The following is a 16,232-nucleotide window of genomic DNA, read 5'->3' as shown; positions in this document are numbered from 1 at the left end:
TGTTTCTGGTGTCCTTTGACAGCTCTTTGATCTTGGCCATAGTGGAGTTTGGAGTGTGACTGTTGGAGGTTGTGGACAGGTGTCTTTTTAGACTGATAACAAGTTCAAACAGGTGCCATTAATACAGGTAACGAGTGGAGGACAGAGGAGCCTCTTAAAAAAGGAGTTACAGGTCTGTGAGAGCCAGAAATCTTGCTTGTTTGTAGGTGACCAAATACTTATTTTCCAACTTAATTTGCAAATAAATTCATTAAAAATCCTACAATGTAATTTTCTGGATTTTTTTCTAATTTTGTCTGTCATAGTTGAAGTGTACCTATGATGCAAATTACAGGCCTCTCTCATCTTTTTAAGTGGGAGAACTTGCACATTTGGTGGCTGACTAAATACTTTTTTGCCCCACTGTAAGTCTGCCTTAATATATTGAAGGTCAGTAAAGACATTTTATCCGTTTGAATAAGTCATAAGCTCATTTTATTATTGTGAAATGTGAAGTATATTGTCTTAATATTCAGTCTTGGTAACTACCCGGTAACTACTATGAAAATGAAAGCCTCCAGTGCAACAATTCACTATGGTATTGGTAGATTTGGTATTTTTTCACAGTTATATTCTGTATCTTGGCTAATGTAGGTGGAGCACAAAATGCTCTAATAGAAGGAGTGTCTGCAGGAGGGAGTGATTGTAACCCTCCCCTACATGTTAAACAACAGAACAGACAATACTGAAAATAAGCTTTGGCCCAGTAATAGCATATCAAACACACTAGTGAATTGTATTAAGAGGTTCCATTTGTTTTAACCTATACATTGGGACAATGGGCACTTGAAAAGAGGGATCACCCTACTAATAACTCTAGGCATAGCTATTGAATTTGTCTGTATCAGTTAATCTCATCGAGGCCCCAATTCAACAAAAGAATGTGAGAATGACCAACACAGGAAGTCTGAACTGATAGCGCAATGGTTCAATGGGAATTTTCTCCAATAACAACTGTGACTCCATTAGGTTTCCTAATCTAATATTTACTATAATTCTGTCTCAACGTCCACTTTATGATGTAACACCTTCTCTTGGATGTGAATTACCATGTCGATCTCTCAGAACCTTCCTGTTTTGCACCTTTAAGCAGTGTCAACATCCTCGCTGGCAGCCATGCGATGTAACTGGAGTGTATCATAAACTGTCAGGTTAGGGTTGTCTCTAAGTGACTTCAGTCCTTGTATACCTGTTCGCTCCTCCTAGACAGGGAGAGGGAGGGAAGAAAGGTTTGACAGGGACAAGGAAAGGGGGGGGGGATGTAGGAAAACAACAACAAAAAGTAAAACTGATCATATGTTACGTTATTAGATACTTTGTACCAGAGGAAGGAAACAAGACAAATGACGCTCTGTTGTTTAATCTCATTGTTCTGCAGTAAGTAACTCAGTCAACACATCTAGAACCATTCCTAAATCGAGTGGGAGGAACCATGAAGCCAAGCTTAAGTCCACTGACTTGGCAAATACTGTAAAAGACATAGGAAGATCAAAGGCATTGCTATACTGAACAAAAATATAAATATAAAACTTCAAAGATTTTACTGAATTACAGTTCATTAAAGGACAGTCAATTTAAATAAATCAATTACGCTCTAATCTATGGATTTAACATGACTGGGCAAGGGCGCATCAATTGGTGGGCCAGGGAGGGCATAGGTCCACCCACGTGGGAGCCAGGCCCAGACAATCAGAATTCGTTTTTCCCCACAAAAGGGCATTTTTACAGACAGAACCCCCCCCCCCTCCCCAGACGACCCACAGGTGAAGAAGCCGGATGTGGAGGTCCTGGTTGGAATGGTTACATGTGGTCTGCAGTTGTGAGAAAAGTTGAATGGGTAGGTGTGTCCAAACTTTTGACTGGTACTGTATGTACAATATGCAGTGTGGCGTCTCATTGTGCAACCCAAACATTTCATTTGGGCAAAACTGGTTGCAGTGACATCAGGCCGGTTATCAAACTCAGGTGGTCTGTGCAACTCAATACCACATGAACCCACTGACACAGAGATAAAGCCAACAGTTGTAGACATGAGGGCTGATAAAGCAGCTGTATTACATCTCCTATGTTTATCAGCCTGTAGAATTATTACTAACCTGGTTTTCTGCTGGTTTAATGTGAGTTATCTCTGCATACTGAACATCATCTTGCTTTCTTTCAGGTGAATCTATAAAGGCAAATAAAGTAAATGAAATATACAGTGTGGGTGGGAGTTACTGACAGATATGCACACATGCTCACCCCCAAGACAGGTTCTACAAACACTAAAGAATCATGTTACTATGGGTGCCTGTACTAGCAGTGGTTTTGTCACCAGAGAAGCTATAAAGTAATTATCAGACTGTGCTTGTGTGTGTGTGCCTTCTCCTTTATCAACATTTAGAGAAGTGGTCTGAGACAATGCAACTGTCTGACCAAGCAGAGGAAGTGTGGAAGATACACCACTTCATTTGACCTGCATCTGTTGTTCAGGCAAACATTTCCTACATTTATAAAACACTATCAATGGTAATTAATAAAGGTTGTGCACAAGATGTTTTGACTTTGACAAGGAGAATGACCTCACCCCATTAAAAGCCAAATACCTGCATGTGAGTGTCCGTTTCTCCTCTTAAGATATATTGCAAGACCAACAAGTCCTGAAGCAACCAGAACACAGATTACAGCAATAATAAGACAATCTCGAGTCCTCTCATCACCATCTAATATAAAATGAAAGAAAACAATATTTGAATTAAAACATTGGGTTTCATAAAATGAGCTCTACCATACTTATTGTTTCATATAGAAGTTGGTATTGTCTGGATGTCTGCAATGTAACATTGCTACTGTACATGTGTTTACCTTTCACCTTGAAGGGATCACTCTCTATACAGGAATGTGGAACAACAGCTGTCTCCTTGCTGACTGGGTTGGCAGCCTCACATCTGTAAGAGTCTCTGTTCTGTTCATCCACCTTGAGAGGTAGAGAGAGGGTGATGTTGTGGTCAGGGCTGCTGGTCTGGTTGAGTATCTCCCCTCCTTTGTACCAGGACAGGGTCACATCTCTCCCGTTCTCCACAGAACACACCACGCTACAGGAGATGTTATCATGGACCGTCACCTGAGGTTTGGACAGAACATCTGGATGACAAATAATGAAAAATGTTGAATTAGTGAAATGGATCTTATCTTTAAAGTGGCAAAGAGCAGTTGGTACATTCATTTTTGGACTCATTGATTCTTGAAGTATATTTAAAATTGCCTCTTGACCTTAGTCCCAATCAGAGAACCCATAAGCTTGTTTTACTCTGGTGTTTGTAAACAAAGACATTGTAAAACAAACACTATATAACTATAAACTACAATCTTTATAGAATGCCTGATCAGTCCTTGCATCCATAGCTCTGTCTATGAATTTGAGAGTGGTTACGTTTCTCCAGAAACATCCCTCAGCTTTTTACCGAACCAACAAAGCGACAGCTTCAGTATTGTTTCTACTGCTCATTGCCACTTTTATGATTTTGTCATTTACAGCACACACACACACACACACTTACAGTACACAGTCAGCTGAAATGTATGTGTTGTCTTCCCTTCATCTGTATTCTCCACAGTATAAACCCCAGAATCGTCTATTTGTAGATCTGTCAAAGTGAAGAATCTAGTGACATTATTCCAGTGAAGGCGGTTTTTAAATCTCTTCTCAATGTTGGTAGAAGTTTGTTTACCAAGGAACACGTGTGCAATATTGCTACGGTGTCCATAAAGTAAATTGCCAGACTTCCACACCATCACTGGAAAACAGTGAATCTTTCCCACAAGGCCTTTCACCTGGGAAGCCTCAGGCTGAGCTGAATGCTGGGCTGCACAGAGTACTGTGGAGAGAAAGAGAGACTCAATATCAAAGCACTGATTTAAATAGCATAGTTATTCTCTATTAACATAGCAATGTAGCAAATTTCAGTTTCTCGATTGCTTGTTATCTTCTAAAAAATTAACAGTCAGCCCCAAATTGAAGCACGTTGGCCAAAATTACACATTTAATTTGCAAAATTCATTAAGACTCTCAAAACATTAAATACATGACTCAAAATCAACTACCTCCATCAAAACATACAGCTTGTTATCTAATGAAAAGTAATTTCAATAAATCATTACACAATGGCCCAATAAATGCTAACTACAGCTATCAATATACCCTAACATGGTTAACCCTATTTCATATTTCTGTGACATTTGTTGATAGTATAATTATAGTATGCACCATAAAAGACAACGAAACATACAACAGCATGGGCTGTATTCCTTTTCCCTAAAATTATTTGACCAAAGATCACCAATGCAGAAAAACCTTTTAGGTTCCAGGTTGAACCCTTTTGGGTTCCATGTAGAGCTCCCTGGGATAAAGGTTCTACCTGAAACCAAAAAACCAAAGGATGGGGACAGCTGAAGAACTGTTTTAGGTTCTACACACCGAAATTAAGTTCACATGGAAATAAAGACTGTCTCAGCAAATTCTTCTTCTGATGTTAATGGCACAATATCTGAAATATTATTACTCAATAAATAACTTCCTACTTCTATACTCAAGAAAGAGAAAATCATAGTTAGACTGTTGCATCACTATTTAAATCAATGCTCCTATTGTTTTAATTTCGTAAAGCAGCTTGTGTTTCTTAACCAGGCAAAGAAAGTCAACTGCACGAGTCGTCTGCGCGATGTGTAGCCGATAATCAGAGTGGAGTCTGTCTGCCTTTCTGCCCACACTCAAAGCTTCCTCACCTGCAGCTCACAAGCTGGTAAAACATCTTTCCTTCTGCTGAACAGAACTGCCCCTGGACAGACACAGAAAATCTCTCAATCTCTCCAAAAACTATTGTCCAGTCTATTTAGCGCACAGCCGAATTGGGTTCTGTGTTACAGACACACAGAGCCTGCAATAATTAGTATATTTATTTTTATTTAACCTTTATTTCACTAGGCAAGTCAATTAAGAACAAATTCTTATTTACAATGAAGGCCTACCCCAGCTAAATCCAGAGACAATTGTGCACCACCCTATGGGACTCCCAATCACAGACGGATGTGATGCAGCTTGGATTCAAACCAAGTACTGCAGTGTCTTAGACCACTGCATCACTCAGGAGCCCTAATAGTTACTGGCATTCGCCCCATCAAAGAACCTTCAGACCTAGAGCTCTGAAATTGTGTAACCTGTTCTAGAGCTTAGGTCAGTAGAGCACTGTGAGTTATGTGGACATTTTTTTATGGTTATGTGATAGTTGGCTTCTAAATGAGTTGGACAAAGTGAGTTAGGTGTCTGTATTGAACATTTCAGCAGTATATTAGAGCATGTCCAATTCATGAAGGCAAATGCCCATTGTAATATATTGCAAATGGACACTGTGGATTTGTACATTTCCAATGTATTTAACGAAGGACTTACCATCACCAAATGGACAGACTGAAATCACCACCAACAAGTGAGGGAGAGGAACCATTATCACTGCTAGGCCATCCCGAGATCAACAAGCCAGACATTTGGGCATTTCAGCAGTATATTAGAGCATGTCCAGTGTTCAGGGGCAGAACGGCAGATTTTACCTTGTCACCTCGGGGATTCGATCTTGCAACCTTTACGCTCTAACCACAAGGCTACCTGCCACCCCAAGTGAAAGGCTTGGTGTGTTAAGTTAAAACCAGGACTCGGATTGAGGACATGTGTGTGAGGGTATTGCGGTATAACCCCTTGTTAGATTAAGATTTAGAAAAAAAAATGATGGACCTGATTATATAAAGCAATCTATACCAATGTTTTATTCCGCAATGCTGTATGCTAGAAGCAAGTTGAAAAATGCCATTTAAGAAATTAATTGTGAAGCATTTGTGACACTACAGGCAGGAAGGAGCACTCAGCATTTCAACAAGACATCAACAACAACACTTTAAAACCTGTACGTCATAAGGTGTGGCTAAAACGGGACTGTTGTTGATTAATATGCGATAATGTGACAAGAATGACGTTGTAAACAGCAACCAACTTTCCAGGACATAGACATGTCTAATATGGGCAGAAAGCTTACATTCTTCTTAATCTAACTGCAATGTACTATTTAAAGTAGTTATTACAGAAAAAAAATACCATGCTATTGTTTGAGGATAAAAAAACTTATCATGGTAACTGGTAATGTACTTACATTCAGTAATCTTGCTCTAATTTGTCATCCTGAGGGTCACATAGATCAAATGTAGCATAGTTCTGTTTAATAAAATCTACTTTTATATTTAAATGTAGAAACTGGGTTCTACAGTTTGACCCCACAGCTCTCTGGCAACACCCAGAGTGTGTAAACTTACAATTTTTATTGCCAGAGCATTTTTGTATGTTCTCTGTAGTTAGTTACTTTAAATGTATAAATTGACCAATTTGGCACATTTTGGCAAACTCATGGCAGACTTGATACAACATTTTGTGTAGTGAATTAATTATTCACTGGATCAGTCTGAAACCTTTCACACACTGCTGCCATCCTGTGAACAATATCTAAATTACACCTAGAGTTCTACAGTATCCCAATCGACAATGTATGTATGGCCTTTCTCTTGCATTTCAAAGATGACATTTTTTTTATATATACAGTGCCTTGCGAAAGTATTCGGCCCCCTTGAACTTTGTGACCTTTTGCCATATTTCAGGCTTCAAACATAAAGATATAAAACTGTATTTTTTTGTGAAGAATCAACAAGTGGGACACAATCATGAAGTGGAACGACATTTATTGGATATTTCAAACTTTTTTAACAAATCAAAAACTGAAAAATTGGGCGTGCAAAATTATTCAGCCCCCTTAAGTTAATACTTTGTAGCGCCACCTTTTGCTGCGATTACAGCTGTAAGTCGCTTGGGGTGTGTTCTCTATCAGTTTGCACATCGAGAGACTGAATTTTTTTCCCATTCCTCCTTGCAAAACAGCTCGAGCTCAGTGAGGTTGGATGGAGAGCATTTGTGAACAGCAGTTTTCAGTTCTTTCCACAGATTCTCGATTGGATTCAGGTCTGGACTTTGACTTGGCCATTCTAACACCTGGATATGTTTATTTTTGAACCATTCCATTGTAGATTTTGGTTTATGTTTTGGATCATTGTCTTGTTGGAAGACAAATCTCCGTCCCAGTCTCAGGTCTTTTGCAGACTCCATCAGGTTTTCTTCCAGAATGGTCCTGTATTTGGCTCCATCCATCTTCCCATCAATTTTAACCATCTTCCCTGTCCCTGCTGAAGAAAAGCAGGCCCAAACCATGATGCTGCCACCACCATGTTTGACAGTGGGGATGGTGTGTTCAGGGTGATGAGCTGTGTTGCTTTTACGCCAAACATAACGTTTTGCATTGTTGCCAAAAAGTTCAATTTTGGTTTCATCTGACCAGAGCACCTTCTTCCACATGTTTGGTGTGTCTCCCAGGTGGCTTGTGGCAAACTTTAAACGACACTTTTTATGGATATCTTTAAGAAATGGCTTTCTTCTTGCCACTCTTCCATAAAAGCCAGATTTGTGCAATATACGACTGATTGTTGTCCTATGGACAGAGTCTCCCACCTCAGCTGTAGATCTCTGCAGTTCATCCAGAGTGATCATGCGCCTCTTGGCTGCATCTCTGATCAGTCTTCTCCTTGTATGAGCTGAAAGTTTAGAGGGACGGCCAGGTCTTGGTAGATTTGCAGTGGTCTGATACTCCTTCCATTTCAATATTATCGCTGGCACAGTGCTCCTTGGGATGTTTAAAGCTTGGGAAATCTTTTTGTATCCAAATCCGGCTTTAAACTTCTTCACAACAGTATCTCGGACCTGTCTGGTGTGTTCCTTGTTCTTCATGATGCTCTCTGCGCTTTTAACGGACCTCTGAGACTATCACAGTGCAGGTGCATTTATACGGAGACTTGATTACACACAGGTGGATTGTATTTATCATCATTAGTCATTTAGGTCAACATTGGATCATTCAGAGATCCTCACTGAACTTCTGGAGAGAGTTTGCTGCACTGAAAGTAAAGGGGCTGAATAATTTTGCACGCCCAATTTTTCAGTTTTTGCTTGGTTAAAAGAGTTTGAAATATCCAATAAATGTCGTTCCACTTCATGATTGTGTCCCACTTGTTGTTGATTCTTCACAAAAAATACAGTTTTATATCTTTATGTTTGAAGCCTGAAATGTGGCAAAAGGTCGCAAAGTTCAAGGGGGCCGAATACTTTCGCAAGGCACTGTATATATTTTACCAGATCTAAAGTGTTAATTCCACAAACTTCAAAGTGTTTCTTTTCAAATGGTATTAATAATATGCATATCCTTGCTTCAGGTCCTGAGCTATAGGCAGTTTGATTAGGGTATGTCATTTTAGGTGAAAATCGATCCTTAACAACATGCCTATACATTTTGCATTTGGGCTGTTTAAATAGACATTTCCAAAAACAATTACTTAGAATTAAACAATAATGAAACAAAACATGCCTTATTAAGCTATACAGTTATTCTACAGTGCCTTTGAATTCACTTTAGAAACACGAGTTTGGCCAGTCTTTGGTTTGAGGATCATGTGTTGAGCTATGCATGCAGTTTGTTAATGTAGCATAGCAGATGTTCAACACTAATGTATTTTGTAACGACAATATCATGGAAAAAAATATGATAAATTAGTAGATAGTATCCTGAATGTAAAAAAAGTTACAAGTGCATATACCGTAGGCCTACCTTATGATATGCGGCTCTGTGTAAAAAAGAGGCTTTTTCTCAAATTCAACAATTAGATACTTCAGATGTAATTGGTTCATTTTTACACTGTTAGCACTGGTCCAAACTTAGACTATCCTCTTTTTAAACAGTAGCCTGTATGGAAATTAAAACCTCTCTGGTGCTGCAGCAATGCGCTCATTCGTTGTCATGTTCTATTGTGGTATTAAAAGATTCTGCATGTATTCAGTCATTTAAAATTATGTAGAATTGCATGAAATGCATCTACAAAAGGCATTTTTTTCTCAGAATTCGAATAATATGATAGATTCATTCAGTGCTTTTATTATAATGGAGATATTTTCATTTATACTTGTTCGTGGTGGAATGTGTATCCACAATCTTCTGACAACTTTTCTGAAACTGCGTATCTAAAGGCTCTGGTCTGTCCTAGGGTTGAGGGTAAACGGTAGGCAGGCTCTCTGCTATCCACATTGTTTTAATTATTATTTTGGGTATAGGGGATTACTTGGGTTTTTTTTCAAGCATTTAGGGAGGGTAAAAGTATATTTTACCGAAGGGTCATCCATATTCATTTCAGAGAGGTCCTATTTTCTCCAAGTATCCCTCATTATAAATACCTTACAGTCCCTTAACAGTTCACAAGCACCTCAGTCAAGAAACTCAAGATAGAGCTGACAGACTTAACCCAAACCTGAAAACCCACATCATTTCCTTCTCATACTACGTCTTAAATACTTTGAGGGCTTGTTTCCCAGACACATATTAGGCCTAGTCCTTGACTAAAACTCTTTCAATGGAGATTCTACATTGTGCATACTTTTTAGTCCAGGGCTTAATCTGTGTCCAGGAAACAGGCCCTGGATGATTGATCTATGGGGGTTCTTCATTTAGTTGATGGACCTACAGTATGCTCATTGTCATTCAATGATACAACACCATGGAGGAGATTCCCAACTCTAGTTCTTATCATGACAATAATGTTATAAAAAATAATGCAGTTTCAGAAAAGGGAAGTTGTTCGAGATCAGCGCTTTAAGCAAGTTGGACAATAAAATCTCATTACCAAGAGAAAATGCTCTCTCTTCTCCATCCTGAACACAGAGGGGAATGATACGTGTGAGCTCACATTCAAGCCCAACATTCAAATAAGAGGCTAATTGGTTGCAGTCAGATCATTAGTCCAAGAGAAATAGATAAAGTCACCTGCCTGTTAAAATGAGTTACTCAAGTTGATAAAACAGACACAACAGTTTGTCTGCACAAATTTTTTCACACAACTGTTAGGTGTAGCCATCAACGCTTGTGAACATAGCCACGGGAAATAGGGGTGCTGTAGCACCCCCTGAAAGATAAAAAAAAAAGAAAAAAAACGAACAAAACAGCGTCCAGCCCCCACCATCAAACTGCTTTTTGCGGCTATGCTTGTCTAAATGCTTTTGCACATAAAAACTCCTTAAAACATTAGCAAATGGGTCGATGCCCCCTTTTTATATCAGTTGTGTAACTTGAGGGTGTAGGCTACGCCTGGAACAACAGTGGAAGTCCCATAACTTTGTATAAAGCATCAGGTAGCCAAGCCTGCAGACACAGTAATTACATTTGCGAACATAACTAATAAGACTAATAATTCTACATGTATAGCTTACCTATATATATATATATATATGAGGTTTCTGTATCACATGGAAAAATGTCTAAATGTGTCACACATGAGTTTAACACAGCTGTCTCTAGTCTCAAGTCTCCACAACCACAGTCACAATAATCAAGGGGCACATACCGAAGAGATGCAGCAGCGTCACCTTCAGTTTTCTTCTTTGAGAAAACAGCATTGTAGCCTACAGTCCATACAATCATCCAACTGGTTCCACTAAATCATCTACAAATAACATGGCATAGTCTGAGATACTCAACCAGACATTGACTTTGTTAGTTTAAGCTGTCCCAGGGGCAGGGTGGGTGGAGTTTGTGAGGGGTAAAAAAAATGATTGCATTAATTTTGAAACGACTACAATTCCATCTACAGTTGTATTTGCTTTTCACATACAACATAAAAAAGAGGAGGGGCATGGAGGGAGATATTATCCTGTTATCCCAGCAGCATCCTTGGTGGTGTACCCAGGAATCTTTGCTGTGTTTTTCAATATGATGAAACCGCATCAAAGGTAACACCTGTTAATTTGTCTCTCAAAAGACTGTTATAGAGGAACTTATCCTGTGTGCAATCTTTCTTCTCCAGAGAATTTTTGAATGTTTAGTGATGATGGATGAGCATTCCATTTCGAGGCAGAGAACAGAGAGAGAGAAGGGGAGAGTGAGAGAGGGGGAGAGTGAGAGAGAGAGAGGGGTGGAGAGAGAAAACAGCCAGAAACACTCTCTAATCACTCTTGATTAAACATTATTTCTTAACCTTTTTTTTTTACATCAAATTAACTAAATGTTTATTGGTCACATACACATATTTAGCAGATATTATTGCGGGTGTAGCGACGTGCATTTATTTAAAGGATATTGTATGTTTGTGAAGGGTTCACCATCCTGCTTTGTTAACAATTTGACCAGGTGACACAATAATGATCCATTTGAACAGGGCATAATGTGTTTAGTGTCTGTGTGTGCAAGACAGTCAGCTTTAATTTGAGGGTATTTTCATCCACATTGGGAGAACCGTTTAGGAATTACAGCACTTCTTGCACATAGTTCCTCTATTTTACGGGACCAAAAGTATTGTCACATTTCTACAATTTTTCTTTTAGTTTGAAAATGTGTTGTAGGTTGTGTGAAAATAAATCCCAATTTAATCCCTTTTAATATTTTAATTTAAGGCGGCAAAATGTGAAAACTGCGCAAGAGTATGTTGGGCGGCAGGTAGCCTAGTGGTTAGAGTTGTTTGGCCAGTAACTGAAAGGTTGCTAGATTGAATCCCCGAGCTGACAAGGTAAAAATCTGTAGTTCTGCCCCTGAACAAGGAAGTAAGAATTTGTTCTTAACTGACTTGCATAGTTAAATAAATTCAGAAGGCAAATGGGGACCCTATTCAGACTTGAGATACGTTGATTTAAAATGGACTTAAGTACATTTTTGGGGGCTTAAGTTAATTTTATGTCAATGTATCTCCGTCTGAATCAGAGCCTGTAAGATCTAAACTACCTAACCCAACACCTAAAGCTAATAATAGCAATTTCAAATCAGTTACTGTACACTGTACACTCAATAGTAACAATATCCCTACTTTTTAGCACTTTGAGATTGTTTTTAATTGAATGCAGGTTAAGAAACTAAATGTATTATTATTGATTACTGTTACTCTTAAAATAATATCAAGCAAATATGTCTACCAGATAAGCTTTGTCACAGACACGTTCATTTATTCTTCACATTCCTCACAGCTCATTAAATGCATTCGTATAATGCCTGAACTGACACATTTGTGAAAGTTAGCTGGACAGACAGGTTTCACCTGCATTCTAAATGGTTTTCTCAACTTTTGTGACGTTAGGAAAGGGACATTGTGGAGCATTTTCTTTTCCCATTCATTTTGGAGAAGAGTCTGTAGTTTGTGATTTATGAGAGGTTGTGGAGTAGATCCCTTGGAATCAGGACAAGACCGAGGTAAGACAACAACGGACACATTTATGTAATAGGGTGAACTATAACTTTTATAAGATACACCGGACACAAATGACATGGCGATAGACAGTGGTGGCTGCTGAGCTGGATGTAGATGGGTCTTTAATGGTCATGGGACAGATGGCACAAGCTGTGGTCAAAGACAGACTCCAGAAGAAGATTGTTGCAGCTTAATGTCCCACATGGGAATAAGAGGACTGGGTAAGTATAACTTTTAACACTATGAAATATTGTAAATCTTGAACCTTTAAAATCTTGAATCTTGAAATTAATACCACAATCATTTTGACATCCAAGGCAGTCATTCACATACAGGATAGTTGGTAAATACTAGGCTTCTTTGAATGGAACATGGATATGTTGCCAGTAAACAGTGTTTATATTGACTCATTACCATATCTCTAAAAAACACATTTATGAAAAAAAATATTACCAATTAGTGATGAGTATTGTATTTATTTATCCTTTAACCAGGCCGTTGTTGTTAGAAACCTATTTTGAGAGGGTTATGTTACCATTTAGCAGTTGTCAGTTAATTCAGATGTACTAATGGCACTAAAGACGTCTCTTTTCTTGTTCTACGGGAGTGTTTTTAACCAGAACAAGAACAGTTCACCACGTTCATACACTCAACTATGACACTATGATAACTGCGATACCCTCATAACCCACAGCTTTTTTCTTCTCACGCTATAACAGTATCATTATTGAGACATTCACAGCGTTCTCATTTACTGTTCTGACCACATTGACGTTTTACATGAAGACCACTGCCTGTTTCCTCAACCACTTGTCTATCGCTCTGCTATCTAGCTTCTCTATGTGACAGACATTTCCTTTTTGAAGAACAGTCTGATACCATTAAATGCATCTCAAATACTTGCCATACTTTTAATTTGATCCAAAGGGTTCTTCATTTTGTTGGTGGACCCAACAACATTGGAAGACTTGATACAGCTGATGGTCACTTTAAATGGAACACTAGTCACTTTAATAATGTTTACATACTGTTTTACTCATTTCATAATGTACATACTGTATTTTCAGAAAATGCCACTCAGGCATGGCTTGTCATAATATTTAGATATTTTTTAATTCCATTCTTTTACTTTTAGATTTGTGTGTATTGTTCTGAATGGTTAGATACTTCTGCACTGTTGGAGCACAAGCATTTCGCTACACCTGCAATAACATCTGCTAAATATGTGTCTGTGTCCAATACATTTGATTTGATGTACAGTACATTTCTATGAGGATGATACTGTTCTCTATTCAAGTGGCAGCAGTTTGACTTTGAATTTTGAAAAAGCTCAAACCGCTTTTAACATCCGTCAACAGAATCAGTATGATTTGAAACTTCTTCTGAATTCCTCTAAAACAAAACACATTGTCTTTTCCAATACTAAACACTCTGAAAACCGTGTCATTACTTCCTTGGAAGGAAATTCCATAGAGCGAGTGAAGCTGAGTTCCCATAATCATGTTGAGAACGTGGTAAAGAAGATCAAGTTGAGAATAGGTTTTTATAACCAGCATAAGGGTTGTTTTTCTTTGGAGGCCAGAAAATAGCTGGTACCGAGTATATTCCTGTCTGTCTTGGACTACAGTGATGTAATGTATAAACAGACCTCAAGCACAACCCTGATTTCGTGTATCATGCAGCTCTTAGGTTTATTAGCAACCAAAAGCATCTGACACATCACTGTGATCTCTATAGTGCTGTTGGCTGGTCGTCGTTGACTCTACTACACTTACATATTTTTCTTTTTTTCTTTTATTTAAACCTTTATTTAACTAGGCAAGTCCGTTAAGAACAAATTCTTATTTACAATGACGGCCTACCAAAAGCCCTCATTTAAAATAAAATAAAAATACTATATAAACATAGGGCAAAACGCACATCACAACAAGAGAGACAACACAACATAAAGAGAGACCTAAAGACGACAACATAGCATGGCAGCAACACAACATAGTAGCAACACAACATGGTAGCAGCACAAAACATGGTATAAACATTATTGGGCACAGTCAACAACACAAAGGTCAAGAAGGTAGAGCCAACAATGCATCACAAAAAGCAGCCACAACTGTCAGTAAGAGTGTCCATGATTGAATCTTTGAATGAAGATATTGACATAAAACAGTCCAGTTCGAGTGTTTGTTGCAGCTCGTTCCAGTCGCTAGCTGCAGCGAACTGAAAAGAGGAGCGACCCAGGGATGTGTGTGCTTTGGGGACCTTTAAAAGAATGTGACTGGCAGAATGGGTGTTGTATGTGGAGGATGAGGGCTGCAGTAGATATCTCAGAGTTAGGCCAAAGAGGGTTTTATAAATAAGCATCAACCAGTGGGTCTTGCGGCGGGTATACAGAGATGACCAGTTTACAGAGGAGTATAGAGCGCAGTGATGTGTCCTATAAGGAGCATTGGTGGAAAATCTGATGGCCGAATGGTAAATAACATCTAGCCGCTTGAGAGCACCCTTACCTGCCGATCTATAAATTATGTCTCCGTAATGTAGCATGGGTAGGATGGTCATCTGAATCAGGGTTAGTTTGGCAGCAGGGGTGAAAGAGGAGTGATAATGATAGAGGAAACCAAGTCTAGATATATTAGGATTTATGAGGCCATTTTGGGAAAACTGCCACTTTATTGCTGTTCTTCTTTGATAAGGTCAGGAAATAAATACCAGTTAGGGTCTCACTGCTTAATTTTAACGGTTCCTAAAATCAGAACGGTTTTAGAAACAAAGCTCTGTGGTTTTGTAATTCTCTCCAGACCATCTTGAAACTCCAGGATCTGGTTTCCTTGGAGGAGTGTAAACGTGTGGTTGACTCACATTTTACTGCGGAATGTGATTGTCATTCGGACTTGATGCTGTGGTACATATGGTAAAAGAAATACTAAGACAATTGTATGTTTCTGTAATTGAAATGCATGTCTGCTATGTAAATGTTCTTTTTTATGGTGTGTCTATGTCTGTAAGTTGCTACAGTATGTCTGGTATCTGTATCAAACATTGCTCCCCCATTTCGGTCTTGGTTGGACCAGGTCTCTCTTGAAAAATGTATTTTATCTCAATGAGACTAACCTGGATTAACAAAGGTTAAATAAAACAACATAATAATTCTCCTTCTATAATACATATTGGGGGCGTTTACCAACTCACTGTTCATGTTACAGTGTCAGAAAAAGTTCAAGAGGAAGTGTGAGCTTTGTCAGTTGAGCAATCTTCAAAAGAGAGGCAAAATTGAGCTCCCAAGTAGTGCAACGGTCTAAGACACTGCATCTCAGTGCAAGAGGTGTCACTATAGTACCTGGTTTGAATCCAGGCTGTATCACATCTGGCTGTGATTGGGAGTCCCATAGGGCGGCGCACAATTGGGCCAGCATCGTCCGGGTTTGAACGAGGTAGGCCGTCATTGTAAATAAGAATTTGTTCTTAACTGACTTACCCAGTTATATAAAGGTTAAATAAAAAAAGAGTAGGTCAAGGGATGTCCCCCCCTCTGCTTGTTAGTAATCTGATGTGTACTATTGTAGCAGTTGTGACAAATATATTAGTTTCTGTTTTTTTACCTGAGTTTGGTGATCGTTTTTGAACGGTTGGGGATATTAGCTATTATGATGCCTGAAAGCTATGACTCTCAGGAACACGCACGTGTCTTCTATCTCCCTCCACGATGCTCACAAGACACACAGTGTAACGGCTTTCTTCTGTGTACGAAGGAAAGGACCAAAGAGCAGCGTGGTCAGTGTTCATTATGTTTAATAAAGACGATAAACGTGAACACTACAAAATAACAAATGTGAAAAAAACAAAACAGTTCT

General features: G+C 38.8%; 1 protein-coding gene and 1 long non-coding RNA gene across 2 annotated transcripts in view; both read right to left on the bottom strand.

Annotated features, from left to right (window-relative positions):
- LOC116376539 (hepatocyte cell adhesion molecule-like) overlaps nucleotides 1-10,676 on the bottom strand; it is a 63,380-nt gene extending 52,704 nt beyond the window's left edge. The window contains exon 1 of the mRNA XM_031837658.1: nucleotides 10,552-10,676. Coding sequence (XP_031693518.1) covers nucleotides 10,552-10,603 — 52 coding nt within the window. The 5' untranslated portion in view covers nucleotides 10,604-10,676. The remainder of the gene's footprint in view (nucleotides 1-10,551) is intronic.
- LOC109900349 (uncharacterized) lies at nucleotides 466-2,713 on the bottom strand. The gene is made up of 3 exons (XR_002256589.2): nucleotides 2,625-2,713; nucleotides 2,136-2,206; nucleotides 466-1,241 (listed from the first exon to the last, which is right to left on the bottom strand). It is a non-coding gene; the product is annotated as an uncharacterized LOC109900349 (long non-coding RNA).
- Nucleotides 10,677-16,232: the final 5,556 nt, after the last annotated feature.

Source organism: Oncorhynchus kisutch, linkage group LG12 (genome assembly GCF_002021735.2).
Source record: "Oncorhynchus kisutch isolate 150728-3 linkage group LG12, Okis_V2, whole genome shotgun sequence".
Lineage (NCBI taxonomy): Eukaryota > Metazoa > Chordata > Actinopteri > Salmoniformes > Salmonidae > Oncorhynchus > Oncorhynchus kisutch.
Note: the sequence above shows the minus strand (reverse complement) of the source record. Positions and strands in the feature narration are given on the sequence as shown.